The following is a 25,949-nucleotide window of genomic DNA, read 5'->3' as shown; positions in this document are numbered from 1 at the left end:
CTTCACACAGCCGCTCCGGTTACTCTCCCTGTCCAGCCCGTACTGTAACCCTTACACCAAGCCAGTCCACGGAGTGCTGGAGCCCCGCCCCCGCTGATTCCAATTGGTCCATCAGCGTGTCAGTCAGCGGAACCCTGCCCGCTGATTGGCTGGAGGTGGAGCGTGTGTAGTAGATGAGGGTGAGAACTGTCAGTTAGTGAAACAACAGCTTAGTAACGCGGCGTCGTTCAAACCGCGAGCCGGAGCCAGGCTGGAGCTTTGTGTCCACCGGGGGAAACCAGGGATTTACTTGTTAACGCTTCACATGGGGAGCTGTGAAATGAAACAATGATTTTCGTGCTTTACGGAATGTCACTGTTTCCAGTTTTGTTACTCTTGCTCGGGAGAACGGCCGCTTCGGTTCAGGAGAACGAGTTAACGGTCGCTGCTGTGGAGAACCGAGCGGAACCGCCGCTCAGTGGCGGCACCACCACCGCCACCATCCCCAACTACTTACCGGAGGAGGACCCCAAGTTGGCACTTTTCACCTCGGCTCCGTTTATCACAACAAAGGAGAGCAGGACTGCTGGGAAAACCAACCAGCTGCTGCCCCCCGCTTTGGACACGACCCCAGGCGTCCCTTCACCCAACACAATGACCCCAACAGCGGTTAAGGATAAGACAACCTTCTTCAGAGGGCTGCTTACTTCAGCAAAGCCCACTTTTACAGCCCTTCCACCTAAAAACACATCCAGTGCTGCTGAAAGGGATTCTACTACCACCATCACCACCATCACCACCTCCACCATCACCACCATCACCACCACCAAGTCAAGCACCTCCTCAGCCAGCCTCACTGAGAAAGGTAACTGTTACCTCCTAAGACTCTCTGAGGTAGCTTCTAGGTCACAGTGTCACCAGTGAAGATGTCTGAAGTTGTGTTTTTGTGGCTGTTAAATGGCACTGGGCTGTTCCTGAAGGGTGAGATTATGTCCTTGGAGATTTCGTGCACTTTCTGTCTTTCCTCCCAGGCTCTGAAATGAGCACAAGCAGGCTCCACCTGTGTCCTACAACCGAGCACCAGATACTGTGGGTAGTGTATCTGGCTACACCAGTAAGAGTCCTTGGGCAAGACTCCCAACACTACACTGACCCACCTCTGTAATACGAGTAACCTTGTAAGTCGCTCTGGATAAGAGCGTCTGCTAAATGTCGTAAATGTAAATGTAAATGTGTCCCATTTTCTGGCCCTTTCCTGCTTCTGCTGTTAGGTTATCCCACTCTTTCACCCCCTTGAAACAGGTTTTCCATGTTGTGGACGCCCAAGGCAGAAAAACATTCACACGCTGAGAAGCTGACACACCTTTCTTTATGTGCCCTAACACTGACCATGTGGCCATGTGAGGGAGAGGAGAGGGTCTGTGGTTAGTGTGGCGCAACAGATAACACCACTACCGGCCAGTAAGCTACCACATCATGTGGGAAACTGGGGTTCGAGTCCTAGTCTGGGTGACTATGCTGCGCTACACCGATAAGAGTCCCTGGGCAAGACACCGGACACTACATTGGCCCACCTCTGTAATATGAGTAACCTTGTAAGTCGCTCTGGATAAGAGCGTCTGCTAAATGCAGATAATGTAATGTAAATGTTAAGCAGAAATGTAGAGCTGAACTTCATCTGGGAATCAGCCTTCATTTGTCATTAAAATGGATCTAAAGTGCCAATCCTCTCATCTTCATCCAGGGCCTCGAGCGATGTAGGGAGGAGGAAGGACAGCAGGGAAATGACCTTCTCCTAATGGCTTTATCAGGAATAATTATACACTGCCAAAGATGGAGAAAGTGGTCATAATTCTTACTCCTTCTACTCATTTGTCTTAGGCAGTCCAGGGGATCACCTGGGGTAGAGCAGATGATCAGTCTTCAATGTTTTAGTGTAGCTCACACACTTTGTTCACATGAAGGGTCTAAATCCTGAGCACCTGACTGTTCCTCATTATGTGCAGCAGAAGAGCTTGATGTGTGTGTAAACATATATTCACCTATTCTGCATGCAGCACTTAAGCCCCGCCCACTCATGCATACGTTATAAGGAGTGTTTCACTCTGGGTTGTTTCAGATTGCTCATGGCGGAGCTAATCTCCCTCGGGACTGTGACTCGCCTGTTGATTCTAGGGACCACCTAACGTATAACCAGGTTTGAGAATAAGGTTGAAAATTTGACCTTCATCATGGGTCGAACTTCCAGCTCCAGAGTTTTCCCTTGCTTTTCTGAGATTGGTTTGAATTCAGTGTTTCCTGACGTCACATTGAGTTAATCTATCTATTCAGCCTACACCAGTTTGGCTCCACCCATTAATGTAGAAGTTATAAGGAGTGTTCGACCCTGGACTAGGGGTGTAACGGTCCGTGTATTCGTACCGAACCATCACACAGTCGCACAGAGAATGCACAGTTGCTATTAGGGTAAGTGTGGTAATTTCACAAGCGCGAGTATCACTTGGAAGCCTTAAGCTGGAAACCGTTGCATTTGCATGGTCTTGTGGGAATTGTAGTGGTTTGAGAGTATTGCTGTAGTAACTGTAGTCTTGTTTGTCCCCCTCACACCCCTCCTCCTTTCTTGTCTCTCTTACTCAGGTGTCTCTCTCTTAGTCAGGTAGAAAGAGAGAGACTCAGACACGCTACTGTTCTCCCCTTTTTAACATTTTTACAAGGCCTAATTAACACTACAGGCTGTACTGACTACCCCAGGGAAGCACTAGGTGGCGCACAACTGTCTATTCCAACTAAATTAAAATTAAGCCGCTACACCCCTACCCTGGATTGCTTTTTTCTAAGTGCAGCCAATCAGAACAGAGCTCATTTACATATGCCAGTCTTATAGGCACTGTGATGAAAACAGGTTTTCACTGTTTTTTTCAAACAAGTTTTGAGGCATAAGTGTTGGCAAATGGTCTTCTAATAAAAATGAATTGGCATATAAAACTACACAGATGTCATAAGTGGACCTCAGGAGAACATGTAAAACACCAGAGAACTGCAGGATATGGGCCTTTTAAGGTGGGTCTGTATTGCCTAATCACCGATGATGAGCATGGTGTTCTGTTTGTTGTGTTTTCTGAGCTTTTTCTCAAAGTGTAGGTGAAATCTTATTCAGAGAGAAGGGTGTGCTACAAATGAATCAAGTCTGTGTTAAATCTGTGTGAACCTTGTTGGCACTGATGCTCGGTGTCCTGGCTGTACCAGGTTTAAGGATGAGGTTGAAAAATGGACCTTCTTTAATCAGATAGGGTGTAAAATACTGAACATAGTTTGAACTTTATCCAGCTTCTCTCAGCTGTGGCCTTGCACAATCAAACCGAGGTTGGCAAATGGTTGTAGTATAATAAATTATGCTCACTGTTGGTATATAAAACCACACAGAAATCATAAATCCACCTCAGGGAAAGCATAAACACTGGAGAACTGTAGGATATGGGCTTTTTAAGGTGGGTCACTCTGTAGTATCTATTCACTTCTGACGATAGCTGTTGCTTGTAGATTGCAATGACGCGCCTGTTTGTCTGTTTGTTGTGCTTTCTGAGCGTTTTCTTGAAGTGTAGGTGAAATCTCCTTAAGAAATAAGGGTGTGCTGCAAATTGATCACGTCATGAGTTAAATTGATGGGAGTCTAATCTCTCGCGGCACTGTCTCTCAGTGTTGTTCTGACTTGCCTGTTGATTCAAGGGACCACCTTACATAACCCTGTTGACATGAAGACTAGGAGTCATGGCTGTACCAGGTTTGAGAATGAGGTTGAGAAACAGCCTTCTTCAATCAGATATGGTGTAGAATACTGTACATGGGTAGAATCTTGTCTAGCTCCACTCAGCCATTGCATTGCACAACCAAAGCAGACGATGATAAAGGTCTCAAAGACATGGTGCGATCTTTCTTTCATTGCACTCATTTCTGACACGGATGTGCAAATGCGCACACATTCAGCTTGTCTAGTCCCTGTAGAGAAGTACTGCCTACAGAATAGAAGAAGCATGAACCAGGCGTGGGCTAGAGGGGTATAACACCCCCAGCATTGAGCAGTGTAGCAGTGAAACTGTGATCTCTGGAATGATGGTGCTCCATCCAATCATTTTGGGAGTTGGGGGTGAGAGGAGTTTTTGGAAGAAACAATGAATTAGCAGGTGTCCCAATACTTTTGTCCTTCTTTAAGTATTCTTCAAGGCACAGAAAATACATATCCTGTTTAATTCTAAGGGATAAAGGTTAGAAAATGGTAAGGAAGAATGAATTATGACTGGTTTGGTGCCATACAAATATCATCAGTAGATCTCAGGGGACAAAAAAAACATACAATATGGGCCCTAAGATATGCATAGACAGTGAATTCAATTCCAAAGCAATTGCTCCTGTGCACCATGTTAAATTCACAACAGTTTTCTCCAAGATGCTGGACCTGTCAATCAGAGAACACAAAGTCAAAGTCAGCTGTATTGTCAAAACTGCAATATGTACAGGGCATACAGGATTGCAACTGCGTTCCTCTCAGACCCATGGTGCAACAATAAACATAAAATATTTAAATGAACATTAATTAACCAATAAATAAAACTAAGCGAGAAATGGTATTATACTAATTTGTAGAAATGTAAGAGTATAAAAAGTGTAATGTTTGTATGAATAATAGATAGATGCCCCTGACATTGACAACAGAAAAGTGGCATATGCATCAATGTACTTATAAAGTCTATGAATAAAGTATATGTACAGAGGTCCCTAAAATTACATAAAAAGTGACCTATGCAGCAGATAAAAAATCTGGGGATGGTCAGTGCAAATATAAACAGTAGTGCAAGTGTGCATAACCAGTTCTTGATAATGCAGAGTTGTGTGTTTTGTGTGACGGATCCAACACCTATGTGCTTTGATTTGTGCACTTCAGCAACTACAGTATGACAACACCCCAAACTCTGGTGCAGCCTTAGCTTTTGCCCTGTCCTTAGCAGTTGGAATCCTGGTGCTGTCATGACCAGAGAAGTCCTTAGTTAGTCCTTAGATCTCGGTTACATATTTTTATATGTATATAATTTGTATTATTTATTATTTAATAGTTTTTACCCTCTGTTCTGTGCTGGTGAAAGACGAGCAGGTTTTGTGTTCTAGTTCTCTTTGGCTTTGCTGTTCGTAGACAGAGCGTGTTGCTATCAAGAAAAAACAGATATAAGCTTAAATCCTCTGACTCAGCACCTAGCTAAATTCAGAGTGTGACACAGAAAAGGCAATCATATTTAAAGCTTTAGGTGCCTATTGAAAGCAATGTGCCTTTAGTAATTAAAGAGCTGGGTTGGAACTAGTGCTGGATATTGATAATTCAATATCGCAGTCTTTTCTGAATATCACTGTATCAAATCACTGCTGCTACTCTGGATTTAAAGAAGGTCTCATGAAAACATTGATCAAAACAAGTAGCCAGGTTTACTTCTGATTTCTTCTCTTTTAAAAGAACACCAAAGGAAACCGTTTACAGTATAACCTACATGACCTACAAGAAAACGGTCATTTATGTCTGTAGGGTTACAAATGGAATTTGTGAAGCATTTGCTATATAATAGGTCCTTTAACATCAGCCTAATCTTGACAATTTAATGTACATTTTGCTAAGTGTGTATTAAATACTTTGCATATATTATATATATTGACAGTCCGGGTCAGTGTCACAGTACCCTGGTATAGGCTGTACATATGTATGTAAATACTGTATGTCTACACTGATCAGACATAACATTTAAAACCACTGACCCATGAAGTGAAGAAAGCTTATTATTATTATTATTATTATTATTATTATTATTATTATCTTGTTTCATCTGTCTAGAGGACTGACATATTGGGCAACAAGTGAACAGTCAGTTCTGAAGGTAGTTAGTAGGAAAAATGGATAAGCATAAAGATCTGAGCTCCTTTGACTAGAACCAAAATGTCACTTCTAGACGCCTGGGTCCGAGCATCTCCAAAACATCAGGCTGGTCTTGTGGGGTGTTTCCAGTATGCAGTGGTCAGTTCCTACCAAAAGTGCTCTAAGAAAGGACAGCTGCTGATTTCTTGGGAGCAGATACCACAGGACACCTTCAGAGGACTCCATGCCTCGACAGAGCTGTTTTGGCGACAAGAGGGGGACCTGCACAATATTAGACAGGTGGTTTTTACAACGTGGCAGATCAGTCTGTATTTTGGAACTGCTAATTTAAAATAATGAGTACAACCTTATACCTGAGCTAAAGCAGAAGCCTCTATGCCCTAGATAGATCATCACGATCTGTACGTACATGCAAACATGATCACCTTTTTGGAGACATTCTCAGTTTTGTGTGATGAATACGCCATTGATGTGATTCCATATAGATTTAACGAGGGTTTTAAAGTGGAGTCTGGTGACAGTAGAGAATTATTTGGTCAGATGTAGTATTTAATGTTTATGGGCCAATCAGAACTGACAGTTTAGTTGAAATGGGAAGAGACACATGAAGTTGTTGTTTACATTTTTGCATATTTGGATTTCTTTCTCAAATTCTTGAATGGTGGACAGAAATGGTTAATGTCTGTAAACCATATTTTGGGGGATAGACCACACCTGTTTCCCCTCCTTCATATTTACCTCCACCACACCTCACAGTCTGTCCCTGTCTGAACAAACTTCTCCTCCCACTTCTGCAGACCATCACTCAAAAGGGGGGGGGAAGCTGCGGAAAGCCAAAACTTCATTTCAGGGTGTGGTCCACACTAGCAAATGGGAGTTTAGTCACAGTCTACAATTTACATTAAAGCAGTTTTCACATATGAAGCAAATCTGGTCCGGGCATTATCCGAAGTTGCCCTTTCGCACATATCGTATAGATTTTCTGTGTCCGATGCATTCTTACTACAGGAAATGTTCTGTGGTGTTAAGGCAATGTGTTGCGCCTGTGCAAGGCGCTAAAAGTTCGCTGCAGACATTGCATTGGTTTCTCGGCAGTCGCATAAGAAATGTCATCAACTTGCTCACTGTGAATTCTCTGGAAAATGAGCTGGACTCACTCTGACAAATGGACTCACTCTGACATTACCTGGACATTGTACTAGGGGGCTGGCAGGATAAAGTCCAGGTAATGTCCAGTACAACCAATTCAGGCATGTGCGTTCACACCTGCAGCTCCTCCAGGTAATGTCCAGAAAAGGTGTAGGTTACTGTGCGTGTTTGAAAGGGGCTTAAGTGGCAGTCCTCAGGGTCCAAGCACCGTGCACCATCATGGACCCATGAGGAACAGAAGTGATGTTTTTTTCAGATTTCAGATCTGTTTGATGTGATGGATGTGGGATGTCAAAAAGAGACTTTGTACACTTTGTCTTTTTGATGTTTGTATAGTAAGCGACAACTCTTTAACAAATTAGTCACAATACCTAGAAATTTGGACAGTTTTTGGACAAGACTTCGTGTATTCATATCTCTCAGATATCATTTTTGCTTTTGCCGTTTTGTTGAGTCTTCTAAAAAGCAGAACTTCCTCTCATGTCTAGTGCAATAATAAGACCCAAGCCTGTGTCATGGGGCTGCCAGACATTTGAAAGAATTGCTACGCCTTCAGCAGTGTGGTAGACAGATAGTTTGGAGCATGCACTCGCCGAGGAAGAATACCACAATCAACCCTCATCTTTCTCCAAATGAGCAGTGCCTAATGTCTTTTATTTTCACCAGCACTAGTCAGACAAAGAAACGCCAAAAAGAAAATTCCATCTGACTGGTTTGCATTCATAAGCGACCCCCTCAAACGCTCTGTAAATACTCACTCCCATTGTGTCCTCACTAAGCACTGTCATTGTTAATCAGTTTCTTTAGCAGCCCGTGCAGCAGAGCTATTTCGACAAACTGGTAATTGTCTCCTCCTCACACTTGCCCTGCTGTTGTTTTTCACTTCCATGTATCATGTCGCCCTCAGCCTCACGCTCAGCCTGTTCTTTTGCAGTGATTTACAATGGATGAGCGGTTAGTGCACTGGGTGAAAGATGGGTGGAAATGAAGACAAAAGGGAAGCCACACAGGTTGTTAGCGGGTGTTCCTCTGTGAAAGGACAAGAGACTTCTTGTTGAGTTTTTGAACAGGATTACTTTGTTGGCTGTTTTTAGCTCATCATAGAGGTTTGTCCTCAGTGATGTGAGAGGCTGGGTTAACTGTGGGCTGTTTGTTCCAGTGTCCTAAGCTCTTCTCTGCTTCACCCACTCTCTGCACAGACACCCACTAAATTCAGATCCCTCAGTTTTTCGGTTCTTAATGGAGGATGGGGGAGAATCATATTTCGTAAACGACTCAATGACGTGGTGGCCTTGAACAGCCTCGAAGCCAAGAGTATCAGCAGTTTGTCTCTTCCTTGTTGTCTCAGTGCCTCTGTCTCTCTGGGAGCCTTTTGTCTTTGTCTCTGTCTCTATGTATTTCCTCTCATTTCTTTGTCTTTGTCTCTGTGCCTCTGTCTTTATGGATTTCCTCGTATTTCTTTGTCTCTGTCTCTGTGCCTCGGTCGCTGTGTATTTCCTCTTATTTCTTTGTCTCTGTCTCTGTGCCTCGGTCGCTGTGTATTTCCTCTTATTTCTTTGTCTCTGTCTCTGTGCCTCGGTCGCTGTGTATTTCCTCTTATTTCTTTGTCTCTGTCTCTGTGCCTCGGTCGCTGTGTATTTCCTCTTATTTCTTTGTCTCTGTCTCTGTGCCTCTGTCTTTATGTATTTCTTCTTATTTCTTTGTCTCTGTCTCTGTGCCTCTGTCTCTATGGATTTCCTCTTATTTCTTTGTCTCTGTCTCTGTGCCTCTGTCTCTATGTATTTCTTCTCATTTCTTTGTCTCTGTCTCTGTGCCTCTGTCTCTTTCTCTTTGCTTTTGTCCTTCTGTCTCTATAATGCTTTCTCTTTTCCTCTTTCTTGGTGTCTCTTACCTCTTTCTCTGTGCATATTTCCTGATGTCTCTTTCTCTTGGACCATTTCTCATGGTCTTGTTGTCTCTTTCTTCTTTGCCTGTTTTTTTTTGTTGTTGTCCCTGTCTCCCTATGTCTTTGCCTCCATGTTTTCTTCTACTGACTGTCTGTCATTCTCTCAGACTTCGACTCTTGCATGACGTTTAGTATCAGACATTACACTTTAAACTCAAATCTCCTGTTCACCCCCCCAAGTGACCCACTCTATCCCAAATCTATAACTCATTCAAAATAGCCAAGATTAAGCACATTCCACACAGACAGCTCAACTCATCAGCCACACATCTGCATCTACAGCATCTGTAATACTTTGGCAAGTCATGGTGTAAGTCCTCTCCTAGCCATCATCTAACCAGACCAGATTAGTTCAGTCTGCATGTAACCTAAAGCACATTTTGCGCCACAAAGTATCCCAGAGTGCATTTCAGTACCTCTATTATTTTATTTACATTTATAAACAAGACATATCAGGACAAATCATCCACAGTGATTCGTTAAACGCAGTGATGTAAGACTTCATTCATAAGTAATAGACCTACTTGCTCCAAATTTAGCCCGCACCCAAAAAGTGATGGATATGTTGTTTATTATGTGGTCAAGAAGAAGGCCAGAGGACAGAGTGTCATAAATTCTGAACGCTGCCAAAACCGCAGGGCCAGATAGTGTTGCTGTGTTTAAGCTACTGCTTTCTCTTTGTTCAGCACTTCAGGGGATTTGGTTTGAGGCAATTTGGGCGTCAGATTGCTTCCATACATGCAGCATGGTATACATCACTGGAAAAAAGGCATAGAATACAAACGCAGGCCCCCCTGAAGTACCAAAGGCCTTAACCATTAATCATATTTGAATATTTCAGGCTGCCGATGGCAAGGCATCCGACAGCCGGTTTTGATGATGCTTTATTATCGTTTATTTGTGGAGCTCATTGCAGGGTTGGGGATTGCGTTGGGGTGGGGGGGATATCACCTCAAGAATTTTCCTACCTTATCTTCACTCTGCCTTTCATACTGTCATCTTTTATTAAATCTCTGGCTTACTGTGCCATCATCAATAAAACAGGAGGACAGGAGGTTTTTGGTGTAAACATCATTAGAAATGATCAGGCATCGTGTTTGACAGCACTATAAAAGCTCAGTGACATTTTATTTACTGTAATCCTCACTGGATTTGTAGTTTGGGCGTTAGATGTTTTGTGTAATTGCCATTAAAGTGCACTAGAATGTCAAACAGTGTTTGTGTTGGCATAGTTTTGATAATGAAAGTTCAGTACATGGAAGTGACAAACTGTGAACCTCAAACACTGTTGTCTCTTGCCTTTAAAAGAAAACCCGGCATAACCAAAACCGAGCTGTATATCGAGCAAATTCCAAAATCTTAAAACTCGTAACAGTCTTGACTCAATACATTTATGTTAAAATTAACGTAAATCCAGCCCACCAGTGAAACCCCGTGTTAAAGCTGACACAACGGAAAAATTCGACAACGACTTTTGAACATGGTGTTGTTAATACTGGAAAGCAGCTCATCAGCTCCAGACTGTTAGTCATGGAAATATGGGTTGCAGCTATGTGAATGCCAGAAACTCCAGTGTTGACCAGAAGAGGATGGGTTACTCTTTGGAGTATTGGTTCCTCTCAAGGTGGCTTCCTCTCGATCTGCCTCGATCTTTCTTTGCCACCGTCACCCTTGACTTGTCCAGACAAGTGCTTTAATTTCGTCGTGGATCTTTGTAAAGCTGCTTTGTGACATTTGTGTGTTAAAAATTGCTATAGAAACATTTGAACTGTACACAGCTGTTCCTGCAAAGCAAGTTTTTTTTTCTCTCGAAAGCCAAACCCAGGGAACTGAGCGGGGACAAGGCTAAAAGCTAACCGGGGCAGGAATCTTTTCAGATTGCTAGCAGCACATCACACTGAGAGCAACACAAACAACACTATTTAAGCCAGTTTAAGCCATGCAACACCCACCCCCCCCATGAGTCTGAGGCAAGATAACAGGGTGGTAAATAGGCTTGTTAAATGGCACCTGAGCATATTTCATCCCAACCAGACTTACATTCTTACTGTTTATCCACCAAAGAACAACCTCAAGTACTCAGTAAACACTTTCTATGGCAACCTGTTGGTTCTGCCGTTACTTTCTGAATGTACACTGCATTTGAGGAAAGAAACACAACCCGTACGTCGAGTAACGCTATGATATTGTTCGTTTACAGTGATGCTGAAATGCCACAGTCCCTCTTTGAAGTGTAATGAGCAAATTTATTGGAGAGGCATAACCCAGTTTCCCTCTCCCCCATTTAGCCTAATTTAGGCTCTCCTGCTGGGGGAGTTCAGATAGGTCTACTGGTGCCTAGATGTGCCAACCCTGAAAGATCCTAAGGCCTAAACAAACACAAAAACAACAAACACAAATCCAGAGCATTTCTCCACTCTGCAGCACACATGTTTACTTGGCTCTCTTTGTGTGTGTGTGTGTGTGTGTGTGTGTGTGTGTGTGTGTGTGTGTCTAAATGTTTGAGGCTGTGCACACAGCTCTCGTCTCCTTTAAAGAGAAGAGTCAAGGGCTTCTTTATACTAGAGTAGTTCAGGGTCATGCTGGATGTGGGTGAGTGCAGCTGCCATACTGACCCTGTAATTTATCCAGGTATCTTGCCTGTGTAACTACGTGGCTCACACCCTGCCACAAAGCACTAGCAGACATTCTGTTTTTCGCTATAGACTAAATTCTCTTCTCACCAACAGCATGTTTCTGATGTAGTACCTGAACGTGAACCCAGCCCGTCAAGCCCGCTGGGATGTTGCACATCTGTTGGAGGAGTGAGCGTGCTCCCCCACTGTCTCCATCTCCCCGTGTGCTCATTACCCACCTCTCAGATGGAAATCCAGAGTGTCAGTCCAGTGGGGTGAGCAGACAGCCGTGGGCAGAAAATGAAATGGCTCTTCTTCATCGTCTCACACTGTGAAATGGGAGGCGAAAGAAATATTCTCTTTAGAAAGCAGCAAAAAGAGAACTCTAGATACAGTGTGGCATTTCTTCACAAAGCAGTGGGTTAATGGGCCGTCCCTTTGTCCCCAATGTAGTCTATCAGTCAAGACATGTTTGGTATATAAAGTTCAAGGGCACAATATCATGGAAACAAGAGAAATTTCTTCTGACGTAAACTTTTTGTTTGGACTCAAGAATGAATTCTAGGAAGATATTGGTAAATGAACCCCTTGTTTTTGTGACGTCATGGAAATCTGTGAACCAGTGAGCTACAACCTTAACAACCTACAACCTGCCTAATATGCTGATGGTCATCTGCTTGCTGCCAAAACCGCTCGCTCTACAAGACCTATGAAGGTGCCCTTTGGTATCGGGCTCCAGGACGTTAGCATCAGATCCTTTGACACGGATCCAGCACATCCTACAGATAAAGGGCACACAAGTGAAAGAAAACAGCTCCTCAGACTAGGTGACCTCTTTCATTGGTCCAAAGCCCAGTCGCTTGTAGGAACTGTTGCCCGTGGACAGGGATTGGCATGGGCACTTTCACTGGTTTGAAGCAAAGCTGTGAATGTGGAAATGTATGGCGTGACCCATTCTACCCGTAACCATCCTTAATCATTTTTGAGACTTGTGCCACAGTAGTCCTTCTGTTGCTTCAGCTTCTGTAGGGATTTTTTTTTCCTCAGCAGATGGGTAAAAAGTCTTTGCCTTTAGCCACTTAAGTTCTTCTTTAAGTCTTACTCTCCAATAATTCAGTAAGGGAGAGGTTGACCATCCTGCCGTTTATGCCATGATTGTTGGGGTGTTTTTTCCCTGGTAGGAAGGTACAAAGTAGGGGATTGAGGAGCCATGATGTCCACTCAGCTACTCAGCTGCTCATTCTAATATGCATTCCAGATCCTGACTTATTCTTGACTCTTAATTGTTATGGGATAATCAGTGTTTTTCACTTCATCACCTCAATATTAATGAACTAGAACACTTTAATTAAGCACATTAATGCTGCCAAATGTTTTGACCCATTAAGGCATGGACTGCACAAGACCACCTCTGAAGGTGTTCTATGGTATCTGGCACCACGATTTTATCAGCAGATCCTTTAAGTCCTGTAACTTGGGAGGTGTGGCATTCATGGATTCCATCAATGAGCCTTAGGCACCCATGGCCCTGTTGCTGGTTCACTGTAACACACTAAAACAGCTGTACAAACATCAGACATAGCATGAGATCAGCGTAGCGGGAGCTTGAGTTATGCTCTGATTCTGTTATTAATCTAACTGCAGAAACTGTTATGAATCATTTGTTTACTGTTTAGCATATTTTGTGGACTCCCACAGGGCTCTAATTTAGGTAATGTAGTTATGAGAAATAAAGTACTGAAGTGTGGGAACATAATCACAGTTCTAAATGGTTAATCTAGTAGCTACAATAGAAACCTAAAGGCTTGTGTTAAGCATATGCTGCACCACCTTGTCTGCCTCAGTATGTATCTCGCTAAACCAAACACTAAGTACGTGCGCTGTAGTTGTTTGCGCTTGCTGCAGGCTTCAGAGCGCTATCTCCCACATGAACTCGTTGCGTTAGTTCTCTACCTCGTTCTAGCTGATAACCACTATTAAAAATGCATTTTCAGGGGCTGATTAGGCCCCTTGGACTTGGATCTAGTTGAAGGCCTGTTCTCTGGAAAAGCAGGCAACAAGCGCCTGTGTTGATGGGCAATAGACAGGGACATAACCTGCATGGTGTTGTGGGCTGAAGCATGATTCAAACTGAGTGGAGAGACTCTAGAGAGCAGGTGGCAATGCAGTGTGACAGTAGCCCAGCAAGTCAGGGGACCGTGCTAGTCACCCTGAGGGGGGCCATGCACTGCCATTGCATAACAGGCCGATAACATTCTTGCATAACAACGTCAAAGCTACTAATGCTGACCCTAGATGTTTGTCCCAGTACATGGCGTGTTGTGACGCTCATGTACCCAAATTACAGAATGCACACACTACTTGGTCATCACACAAATTATACCCTTTCATGCCTTGCTCTGTGATGTAACATGGGCCAATCTCAGGTGAGGTGTGGGAAAATGGCCAGTGCTTGAGCAATTATTTTTGATTACTGGCCTGCACCCTTCATATTAGGCCAGTTTTTAACAGCACATCAAGGTCAAGGCTGATGTTCTTCACATATACACGCAACCATATTATCCAAGAAGTATTTCATAGATGGAGGAATGTGACCAAAATAGCAAACGTAGCATGAGGCCTCTTACCAAATAAATTGGTTTCAGATGAATCAGAATTTTCCTATTTTCTCCACAATTAAGTCATTCCCAGTTCCCATCTACTAGCTAGGATTCCACCAGCGTTAAGAGCGTGAAGGCTATTATGTACTTTCTCTGAGTCCTATGACACCAACCATCCACACTTTCTGAAACTGCCACTGATGCATCAGCTAACAACCGACCACTCTATGACGGGGGCAGTGGTGGCTCAGCGGTTAGAGCGCCGGGCTATCGATAATAGGGTATTATTATTATTATTATCGATAGCTCTAACCGCTGAGCCACTACTGCCCCCGTCACAGAGTGGTCGGTTGTTAGCTGATGCAACAGCTCCTCCAAGCATGTTCAGCTGCATTAGTGGCAGTTTCAGAAAGTGTGGATGGTTGGTGTCATAGGACTGGGTTCGATTTCCAGGCTCGGCAAGCTGCCACTGTTGGGCCCTTGAGCAAGGCCCTTTACCCTCTCTGCTCCCCGGGCGCTGGAGTTGGCTGCCCACCGCTCTGGGTATGTGTGTACTCACTGCCCCTAGTTCACTAGTGTGTGTGTGTGTGTGTGTGTGTGTGTGTGTGTGTGTGTGTGTGAGTGTGTTCACTACCACAGATGGGTTAAATGCGGAGGACACATTTCGCTGTACACTGTACACGTGCACAAATACGTGCACCTTTACCTTTACCTCTGCTACCTCTGCGTTGTGTGATGGGGCGATGGAGGGCCATCCTACCTCTCCAGAGAGAGCGAGGCCAATTATGCTCTCTGATATTCCCATCCGCTTTCTACTTGTTCTGCTCGTTGTGTTAAATAAGTACATCTTAAATACACTTTTAAGCATAAGTGATGCAAAGTGTTCCTTGCATTGCTCAAAGAGAACCCCTGTGTAGGAACGTTTTATTCATTAGTGTGTGGGTTTTTATCACCAAGAAAACAAATAAAAATGTCTGTGCCTATTATCAGAAATATGTCCTTTTCCTTAGTCCGTAAAGCATTCATTGGTAGTAATCAGAAATCACAGCTGAACATGTTTTAGACAGTTAATTTTAGATGATTTCCTTGGGATTTCAGATTTTTCTTCTCTGATCTGATTCTAAAGACAGCAAGGCTAGACAAATACAAATAACGACTGCTGAGGGCTTCTTTCCCCACGTCATGGTTGCTGACAGGCTTCGCATTGATCAGAGCTAGTCTCCGACTCCCTTCTGTGACAGTTTTGCATTTGCCAACACTGAGCGCTCCTGTAGTACGACAGATGACAGGTGTGAGACTAAGAGTTTCAGCTCCAATATGTTTGCAGGTACATTATTTGTCACTGTCACAAATCTTGTGCCCTAAAGCACCTGAAGCTGCTTGAAAGTGCAACGAGTAAAGCTGCAGCATAGCGTTGCTTCTAGCTAGTGTTTTGACCTCCTCTGTGAAGTAGGCTCCTCATTTCTCAGTCCCAGGTTCGGTTTAGAAACGGACACAACCTGTGATCCCTCGGGAATAGGGGGATTAAAATTATGGATCATGGTATTTACTGAGGGCTGCATGTTAGCTCCTTTGCTGTAAGCTGATCTGCGGTTGTTTTGGAGGCTCAAGTGTCCTAATTTCCTCTGTTCCTGTGAGGATGGTATCTGATACTCACCCAGGGACCTGCTTCCTGGTGAACTCTACACAGCACCCCCACAGCTGGCCTCTGCTGGGTCTAGCAAAAGGCTGTGCCCTCTCGTACTTTAGTAAAATAGGGGAAACTGTCAGGTCATGGATGCACAGAGCATAGGCAGTTTATTGGCTATGTTGGAGTGGTGTTGTGGGTGTACTGTAACTAGCTGACCATATCTAGACAGTAAAATAGGAGGACAATTCCCTGGTTGAAAAAGAAATAGTTTGAGACTCATGAGAGTTTACTTGTGACTGTTTAGAACTAGTCTTAGCATTTTATCACTGTTATTTTTTCTTCTTCAGTTTTACATACACTATATTGCCAAAAATATTCACTCGTCCAAATCATTGAATTCAGGTGTTTCAATCAATTCCATGGCCGCGGTTGTATAAAACCAAGCGCCTAAGGCATGCAGACTGCTTCTACAAACATTTGTGAAAGAATGGGTGGCTCTCAGGAGCTCGGTGAATTCCTGCGTGGTATCGTGATAGAAGTCCAGTCGTGAAATTTCCTCGTTACTAAATATTCCATAGTCATCTGTCAGTGGTATTGTAACAAAGTGGAAGCAATTGGAAACAACAGCAACGTAGCCACAAAGCGGTAGCAGGGTCAGCGGATGCTGAGGCGCATTGTGCGCAGAGGTCAACAATTTTCTGCAGAGTCAATCGCTACGGACCTCCAAACTTCATATGGTCTTCAGATTAGCTCAAGAACAGAGCGTAGAGAGCTTTATGGAGTGGGTTTCCATGGCCGAGCAGCTGCATCCAAGCCTTGCATCACCAAGTGCAATGCAAAGTGTCTGATGCAGTGGTGTAAAGCACGCCGCCACTGGACTCTAGAGTAGTGGAGACGTGTTCTCTGGAGTGCAAATTATGCTTCTCTAAAGGTAAAGGTGCACGTATTTGTCACTGTACTAGGTACAGCGAAATGTGTCCTCTGCATTTAACCCATCTGTGGTACACACACTAGTGAACTAGGGTGAGTACACACACACCCAGAGCGGTGGGCAGCCAACTCCAGCGCCCAGGGAGCAGAGAGGGTAAAGGGCCTTGCTCAAGGGCCCAACAGTGGCAGCTTGCCGAGCCCGGGAATCGAACCCACAACCTTGTTATCGATACAGCGCTCTAACCGCTGAGCCACCACTGGCTTTCCGATGGACGAGTCTGGTTTTGGCGGTGGCCGGGAAAACGGTACTTGTCTTGTGACTGCATTGTGCCAAGTATAAGTTTGGTGGAGGGGGGGTTATGGTGTGGGGTTGTTTTTTAGGTGTTTGGATTTGGCCCTTTAGTTCCAATGAAAGGAACTCTAAATGCTTCAGCATACCAAACCTTCTCGTCCAACATCAGTATCTGACCTTACAAATGCGATTCTGGTCAAAACTTCTCATAAACACACTCCTAACCCTTGTGGAAAGCCTTCCTAGAAGAGTTGAAGCGGTTATAGCTGCAAAGGGTGGCCCTTATCATATTAAACCCTATGGATTAAGAAAGGGATGTCACTTGGTTCATATGTATGCGAGGGCAGGCGAGCAAATACTTTTGGCAATATAGTGTATGAGTGATCTTGGCTAGTAAGGGCATCCACTTTATATCAGTGCATAGTAATCCCTGCATATGCTGTCCTTGTGGCAGTGCTGTCTCTTTGAATGGCTGTGTTCATTCGGCACTGAAGACGTTTTATTATATTGAATTCATCCCAGTCTTAATCTTGCTAGAAGTAGAAGTTTCCTTGACACTGATAAATAATCAGTGTTCACTACATAAGAGTGACCTAACGTGAACCTCAAACACTGTCGTTCCTGCTTTAAAATCAAATCCTGCATAACCTCGTATTCAAACACCCCCAAACTGTTATGTAATAGTCTTGACTTCAGTTAGGTTTACACCCCCAAAATTGACAAACCCAGTCAAAAAGTAAAAGCTCTAGTCCCCAAACTGCTGAGCTGAGCTAAACACACATCCAAAGGAAAAATAGAGCTTTTTTCAATGGACTGCTTGAGAAAGACTTGAAAAAGCCAAACCCTAAAATCAGAGAGTTTCATTCTGAGGAAAAAGCTGAGTTGTAAATAGGCTCATAACATTTGCGTCTCATCATTTTTCACCCCAACCAAGGTCAGATACTTACTGTTTATACTTTAAAACAACTTTACAATGAAAATACTCAATAAACACATTCTTTAGCACCTTTAAACTGTATACTCTGATTTATGTAGAGGCAGGCTTATGTAGCTTCACATCCAGTGACCGTAGTCAGCGAGTATCCACACAATAGAGACATCTACTTAAAGCTGGTGGCTGGTATTGGCATTGTTACTGTAAGAGTTGAGTAAGAGGGTTTTCTGCTGTATGTGGCACAGCTCTCCCATTGTGTAATCTTATCTTTAGCAAGGTCACCTCTGATTCACAAGCAGATTGCCCCCCCCCCCAAAGTCTACCAGTGGGAACTACACTCTCTGTTCACTCCTGCTAAATATATCACTGCGCTCTATTTCTCGCACTACGTCAGAGGTGTGCATGTATGTGTGCAAAAAGGACTCCAGAGGCAGGTCACTGTGTTACACTCAGGGGGGGCTGCACGATATGGTCAAAATGTGTATTGTAATTCTTCTGATATTTTTAACAGATGAAATGTGTGTCCGCTTTTAAAATAGCTTTTAAATGTAGCTGTTTTCATTGAAACATTTAATTGAAGATGAGCATCTGAATGTAGGCCATCATATTAACTACTCAAACACTTCACTGCCCCACATGAAGCAATACACAGCCAACGACATCGCATAGCACATCCCAGTTTGCCAAAAAGTGTGTCACTTCCATGTGGCGAGCTCTCATTATTTAGAAGAACCAATTGCCATATGTGCTGCACACATAGAAATTTGTCCTCAGCATTTAACCCATCTGTGCAGTGAAAAACACACGCCCTGGGAACTTGTTCGTTGGTATCAATGGGTAAAACCTAGCACCGGCATCCAGAGAGCAATTGGGGGTTAGGTGCCTTGCTCAAGGACATGTCAGTTGCGTCCTCACTGTTTAAGGGATCGAACCAGCTGCTTGATTTTTGTTGTTTGCTAACTTGTCACACGATATTGACCATATTCAACTGTGCCAGGGTAAAATGCCATTTTCCAGTCTAGGCCACCTTTTAAAAATTCAGCTGTTTTGAAGTACAGTAAATACACCATTGAATATCTATTATAAATACTGGTGTATGTCTGGTGTATCTTATCTGTATTAGCAGATATTTACTTAACAGTTAATAGAAGGCTGACCACCTGCATGTTTTCTACAAGACACATAGTGTATCTGTGTAAAATAATCAGCTATTGTCAAGACAATATGCTGTTCCAACTTATCAAACCCAATAAAAAACTAAATATCAAAGCCCATTAAAATTAAATATCCAAAGAATGATGTATGTGTGCTATGTATCATGGTGCTGTATTTTTTTTCCCGTATTCTGCTACAACATTAGATTCAATGTCATTAGATTCTGTATGCATTTGTAGCGTGAGAGAATCGTGCCAGCTGGCATTTCAAAATTCAACTTTGACCCTCTCAGCCAAACAAAACCACTAGCTTTAGGAAGCTTACTAATTACATTAGATTTCCAGCGTCTTTACATCTATTGGCTCTTCCTTTTCCATTTTTTTTTTGTCTACATGTCTCCTTCAGCCCCTCCTCCTCTCTTGCTTTCTCAGGCCCATATTGAGGTGAAGCTTATCACTGCACGTGTCTGTCTCCTCCAGCAGGAACCACCTGCTCCATCTGTAAGGAGAAAAAGCCCAGTAGTTCCCCATGACTCTGGCCGCTGAGAGCAAAGCTGGATGGAGACAAGGCAGCAAATTAGCTGGACCCCTGAACAATAGGGGTTCTCAATATAAATTCATGTTTATATCACAGTATTTGTTCTGACAGACAATGTATTCATATTTAGAATTGGTGATTATTATTTAATTCCAAAACAAATTTTTGTTTGCAAACTTTTCCTACGATATTGACTCCAACTCTAAAATGTTTGATCTTACTGGGAATGATGTGCTTCTATTCAGCTTTTTTGATTGAACGTATGGTTTCCTTGCAGTAATTGTTCGTTGGTATCAATGGGTATCGCATCTGGGCGATATCAGCTGAGAAAGCTGGATCGGAAATTATAAGGGGAAAAAATATATATATATAGACACACACGCTCTTTGTCGGACTTTGAATGGTGAAACACTGGAAAATTTATTTTAAATGCACTAAAATACCACCTGATTTAATCCTCTAAAACCACCTGCTATCATATAAAGGATTTCTAGCAACCAAAAAAGATTTGTACAAAAGTCTGCATGACACAAGTGAAAGCAACCTCCAGCTATGCCACAGTAGCACCTTAAAAACCACCTGGAACATCAATGCAACCCCTTAGCACCCATGAGCGATACCATATTAACCACCTAACAGTACCCAAAAAACACCTGGAATAATATGAATGACTTTGTAACCTTCTATCAACCAAATGGTGATTCAAAAGTCCCCATGATTGAAGTACTCTAGCAACCACCAGAGCTCCCACAGTAACACCTTAGAAACTACCTGAAACCCAACCACCTTTGGCACCCATGAGAGATACTATAGTAACCACCAGGCAATACCTTAAACACCTAATGTTGTTCCTGTGATACCAGTGCCCTATCAACCACCAGGGAAAAACACCTGCAACAACCTAACAATCCTTAATCACCCATGAGGGATACCGTAGTAACCACCATAATAATAATAATTCTTATTATTATGTGGCCTAGTTACCATCTAGGATCCATCAGAACCATCAAGCAACACCCTAGCAACCACCTACCTTACCTACCGCTTAACATCATTTTGGAGTTAATAACATCAACTACCACCTGTTATTTATTGTAAATTGTTGGCTAATTGCTTGCGTTTTGTGTTTGTGCTTTTTAGTGAGTTTATTTAAGTTTTGGGGTTGAGGCTCCACTGTTTTGGGCTCATCAGTTTCCATGATATTGTAAAATCAATATAACATAACACTGGAATTCAGTTTTATTCGAGTAATACCTTCTTTCCCTGCTGAATGCTGGCATGAATGTTAGCTTAATTAGGCCTCTTTGTTTTTTGCTGCAAGTTTCAGCTGTGAAGAGTAAATTTGCTGACTCTGTGTGTGTGACCCTGGCAGCAATGCAGCTGAGCGCATCACTTCTTAAATTACTACAGTACAGCCTCTCAGAGAGCCTGCCGTAAGATCAGTAGTACACACTGTGGCGATAATGACAATAGAGAGCCTAATGTAATAGTCTTATTGATGAACCACATTCCTGCTGTGGTGAGCTAAGAGAGAAAGAAGAGAAGAAGCAATTTGCTGAACTTGAAGCTAGAGCTAAATTTGGCAGGAAGGTAATCATCTATCTGCTGCTGCAAAACTCCTGAGACTTGTGTGTGTTTGCCTCCAAGGCATTGATAAACTGCTATCAGCACTGTACAGGTGAGACTGGTTTGATGGGCTTCCAGGCTGTTACTTTTTTCCCTGTGATCTACCGTGCTGAAGAAAGGTCTCCAGAGTGGTCCGGAAAGAACAGTTCATCTAGTGGTGCACAATTCAGGCCCTTCATAGCTAGGCTCTATCAAATTCTGAGCATTTTAGCCTGATTCTGAGGAGCTGGAAATACTGATAAATGACATTTAACTTTGCTTTAATGGCTCTTTTGTCTGCTAACTCGTTCAACGATATTTACTAAACTCCAAAATGAATGGTATGATTGAGAATGATATCCAGCTTTTTGATTGACCATGTGGTGTCGACATAATAATCATTCATGATTTGCATACTCTAGTAACCAACAGGAATACCGCAGTAACACTTTACACAGAAACTACCTGGAAATGCATAGCAATCAGCTAGAAGCTTCTTGGCACACGAGATGCCATATGTACCACCAAGCAAAAGAAAGACTTTGTAACCTTCTAGCAACCAAAAAATTGTTGTGCTTATAACTAAAGTACTTATCTTATCACAGTAGTGCCCTAGAAACCACCTGGGATAGTATAAATGATTTAGTAACTTTCTAGCAACCAAAAAAAATGGTTGTGCTAACGTCCTCATGATTTAAGTACTCTAGCAACCACCAGCAATACCACTGTAAATACCTAGAACTCCATAGTAACCACTTAACAACCTCTTGGCACCCACGAGAGATACTAAAGTAACCACCTGGCAATACCATGAAACAGCTGCTACCTGTTCTTCTTATGGACTTTATTACTTCTTATGGACTTATGGACATTTGGATATTTTAACTTAAATAATATTGGAAGATGGACCCCCCCCCCCCCCTTTATTTATTACTAATTCAAATGCCTAAAATTAGAATCAAGTACCTAATACAGATGACTAGAACATTTAGAGGGGATTTTGAACGGGGCTTGTTTAATTTTAAACCTCTACATTTAGTTTGGAAATGATTTCAGAAGAGCTCAGAGCACTTAGAAATCAGCCGTTCCACTGTCAGAAAATAATTTACAAGTGCAACAACTGCCAACATGGCCAGATCATTCCGTCCTAGCAAGTTCAGTCCAAAGTGTTGAGACCATAAAATGCGTGTCTCCAACAATCCTAAAATGTCCTAGGATCTACAGGTAGTTCATACCACAGCTAAAGTCAGTGTACAGCATCTACCATCAGAAAGAGACCACACACATTTGATTTCTTTTTTTAAGGAAGGTGGAGGAAGGAGGAAAGGAGGAAAACCCTGCTGTGAAAACCCATCAGAGCAAGACCACTGTTTTCCAGAGAACATGTAGACCACAACCAGGACGACTGAAACAATGTGCTTTGGACAAATGAATCCAAAGCTGAATTATTTGGACACTGTAACAGAAGACATGTTTGGTGTAAACCAGACACAGGATTTGAGCACAAGAACTCGTATCAGCTGTAAAGCATAGAGGTGGAAATGTCATGGTTTGTGGCTGCTATGCTGCAGTAGGGCCTGGAGAGCTCTCAAACATAGAATACACTAGACATGTTCTGTCATATTAAATGGCGCTTGAGAAAAATGCAAGACCATGTGTCTAAAAATTAAAGCTGAAACGACACACAGTTGATGTCGGAGTCTGGTAGATCATTATAGCAAATGTCTAACTTAAGCCAAGGGGGAAGTACCTGCTTTTGGGGCATAGGGTGTTTTGTAAGATATTTCTTTTTTTCTTTTTGAATTCTCTCTCAATATTGTTTAAATGAGGATCAATGTCCATATATTTAAATATGGTTAAAAATACAAAGGTTTATATATATTTAAAAAAGACTAAAGGTTTCCATAGAGTGTCACTAACTTTTTTCACATGACTGCATTTGGATCTGAGCAGATCCAGGCATATTTGAAGGAGTCAGGTACTGGCTACTTTAAGACTGGTTCATTGTTTTTGTGCTTTGACTGCACTTTCAGCTGCTTTCCCTTCAGAAGTATATGCATTTTCTGCTGTTTTTGCCTGTGCTACCAAAACCATGTGGGGTAACACACTCCCACCTTTCACTCTTGAATTACGTCTGGTTAGAAACAACGCTATCACAGAATCACATTGTTTTACCAGCTTGAAAACCAAGGGGAGAATGCTAATGCTCTTACATTATAGAACACAAAGTCATTGCCACTATAAAGGATTTGAACTATTTACATTCCTGACACTATTAAATGCGTTAAAAAAACTAAAGATATCATCAGTGTATTCTTACTACTGTTTCCATAATGGATTAGTTGGTTCATGATGATGATGATGAATCAGAACACATAAAAGAAGCCGTTATTAGTCTGTTAATAACGAAATATTTCAAAGTAAACTAAATTATTTGCGTTGCTTTAGTGTTTTTCCAAACAAAGCAGCCCCTGTTCTAAACCTCTTAAGAAGGGCACTGTAAGAAATCTGCATTAATGCTCATAAAACGCTGCTTTACCCAGTATGAAAATTGCAGAATTAACAAAAGCAAACCTTACATGACACTCCAAGTATTCTTATAGAGGTCGACTGATTTTTGCTAGAACTCAGCATTTCTATTCAAACTATTTTGGGAACCATTTAACTGTGCCGGGAGCCTCTGCTCCTCATAAAAGGGCAAACGACACTGGGCAGGCTTCTTTTTGAAAACTGAAAAGAGAACAGAGTTTTATTCCAGAGATTAAGCTTTAAGAGGATATCTGTTTGAGCTTCTTCCATTGATCAATTCCTTGCAGCTGATTGAACACTAGGCTTGTCTAGTTTGTCTTGTCTGCCGTTACCAAAAATCCATAGATTCTTTATTTTAGCCGATATTGGACACAGGTAAACTCTGACATCCACATGATGTAAAAGAAAACAGGGCCACTTGGACCCGGCGTCTTTCTTCCATTGCTCTGAGGTCAAGTTCCACTCACGTGCCTATTGTAGTCGCTTTTGACTGTGGACCGGGGTAAGCATGGGCACTCTGAGTGAGTGTGATGCTCGATGTGCTCAGAGTGCATCCCAGTTGCATATCATACACTAATACTAAGTCATGAACTGTATGCTAATCTTATTAGGACAGGTTTGGCAGGTTAAATATTAGCATACTAACCCTTTTTGTACTTAGAGGAAGTGAGGAAGCGTTTCTATGCCAACATGGTCACATTTATACACCAGCTGTCCTGCAACTATTACTGTTGCATGGATGCCCACCTTTTTTTTTTTTTTTTCTTTTTTCCCACACGTGAGTAGCTCCTCCCTTTCCATTTTGTATTGCATTGTGGGAAAACAGTATATATAAAACCAGGAATTTTTGAGTATACTCATTTTATATATATACAGTATTTTATATATATTACAGTATAGCTCCTCCCTTTCCATTTTGTATTGCATTGTGGGACAACAGTATATATAAAACCAGGATTTTTGAGTATACTCATTTTATATATATACAGTATTTTATATATATTACAGTATGGCTCCTCCCTTTCCATTTTGTATTGCATTGTGGGACAACAGTATATATAAAACCAGGAATTTTTGAGTATACTCATTTTATATATATACAGTATTTTATATATATTACAGTATAGCTCCTCCCTTTCCATTTTGTATTGCATTGTGGGACAACAGTATATATAAAACCAGGAATTTTTGAGTATACTCATTTTATATATATATATATATAAAGCTTCAGGGGCCTGGGTTCACCGTCTATGAGGAGTTTGGTGGGTTTCTTCCAGGTACTCCGGTTTCCTCTCAGTTGGGAGTCTATGCTAAGATGCCCCCTAGGTGTGAGTGAGTAGTTGTGTGTTGTACCCTGGGCTGGACTGGCATCTTGTTCCCAATGATTCTGACCCTAACCAGTAACAAGACTGACTCATTTCACAGAATAAGGAACCATTTGAGACATGCCTGTGGTCTCTGCACCTCACAAAAGGGCAAATTGAACTTCTTTTTTTAAACGTAAAAGAAGAACAGAAAGTTTTATTTTAGAGATTAAGCTATAGGAGCACTTTTTCACGCAGCCTGGATGTGGTTTGAACTGCTTTCATGCACAAACACAAACTCCATTAGGAGTCCAGCAACTAGTTGTCTTATTAACCTTTACCAATAAATAGGTCCACAGGTTCTTAATATTAGCTGATTATTGTCTACCAATCAATATATCGTTGTCACACAAAAACCCTGTATCTCCATTTTTGCTGCTTTTTGACATCATTTAAATCTGGCAGTTGTTCTTTACATTGTATCATGATTTCTTATGAAGAATGGCCCAACAGAAATGCTCTAGAATGACTTGGAATAAAATCTGCCATTGAAAGTTAAGAAGGTTGATTCATCCTCTTGTAAAGTTGCCTTTTTGAAAATAAGAGTTTTGTGTATGACCGCACCAATATATTGATGGAACCCTGCTGAAAACATTGCCACATGCCTTGTTCCTCTTGTTGCAGCTCTTCATATGCGTGTTGGAAACTCTGACGAGACTGTAGAACAAGCTGTTCCTCATCATGTTTTTCACTCTCTACTAAGATTTCCGCTCAGTGCCGTGCGCTGTGGGAGACGTAGACCCCCTGTTGGCTACAAAATATCCATCTCCA

The 25,949-nt window shown here is 42.3% G+C and overlaps 1 protein-coding gene across 2 annotated transcripts in view; it reads left to right on the top strand.

Annotated features, from left to right (window-relative positions):
* The first annotated feature begins 231 nt into the window (after positions 1–231).
* LOC140543723 (multiple epidermal growth factor-like domains protein 9) overlaps positions 232–25,949 on the top strand; it is a 142,103-nt gene continuing 116,385 nt past the window's right edge. For both annotated transcript variants that reach the window (XM_072667032.1, XM_072666950.1), the window contains exon 1: positions 232–844. In XM_072667032.1, coding sequence (XP_072523133.1) covers positions 328–844 — 517 coding nt within the window. In that variant the 5' untranslated portion in view covers positions 232–327. The remainder of the gene's footprint in view (positions 845–25,949) is intronic.

This window comes from Salminus brasiliensis, chromosome 1 (genome assembly GCF_030463535.1).
Source record: "Salminus brasiliensis chromosome 1, fSalBra1.hap2, whole genome shotgun sequence".
Lineage (NCBI taxonomy): Eukaryota > Metazoa > Chordata > Actinopteri > Characiformes > Bryconidae > Salminus > Salminus brasiliensis.
Note: the sequence above shows the minus strand (reverse complement) of the source record. Positions and strands in the feature narration are given on the sequence as shown.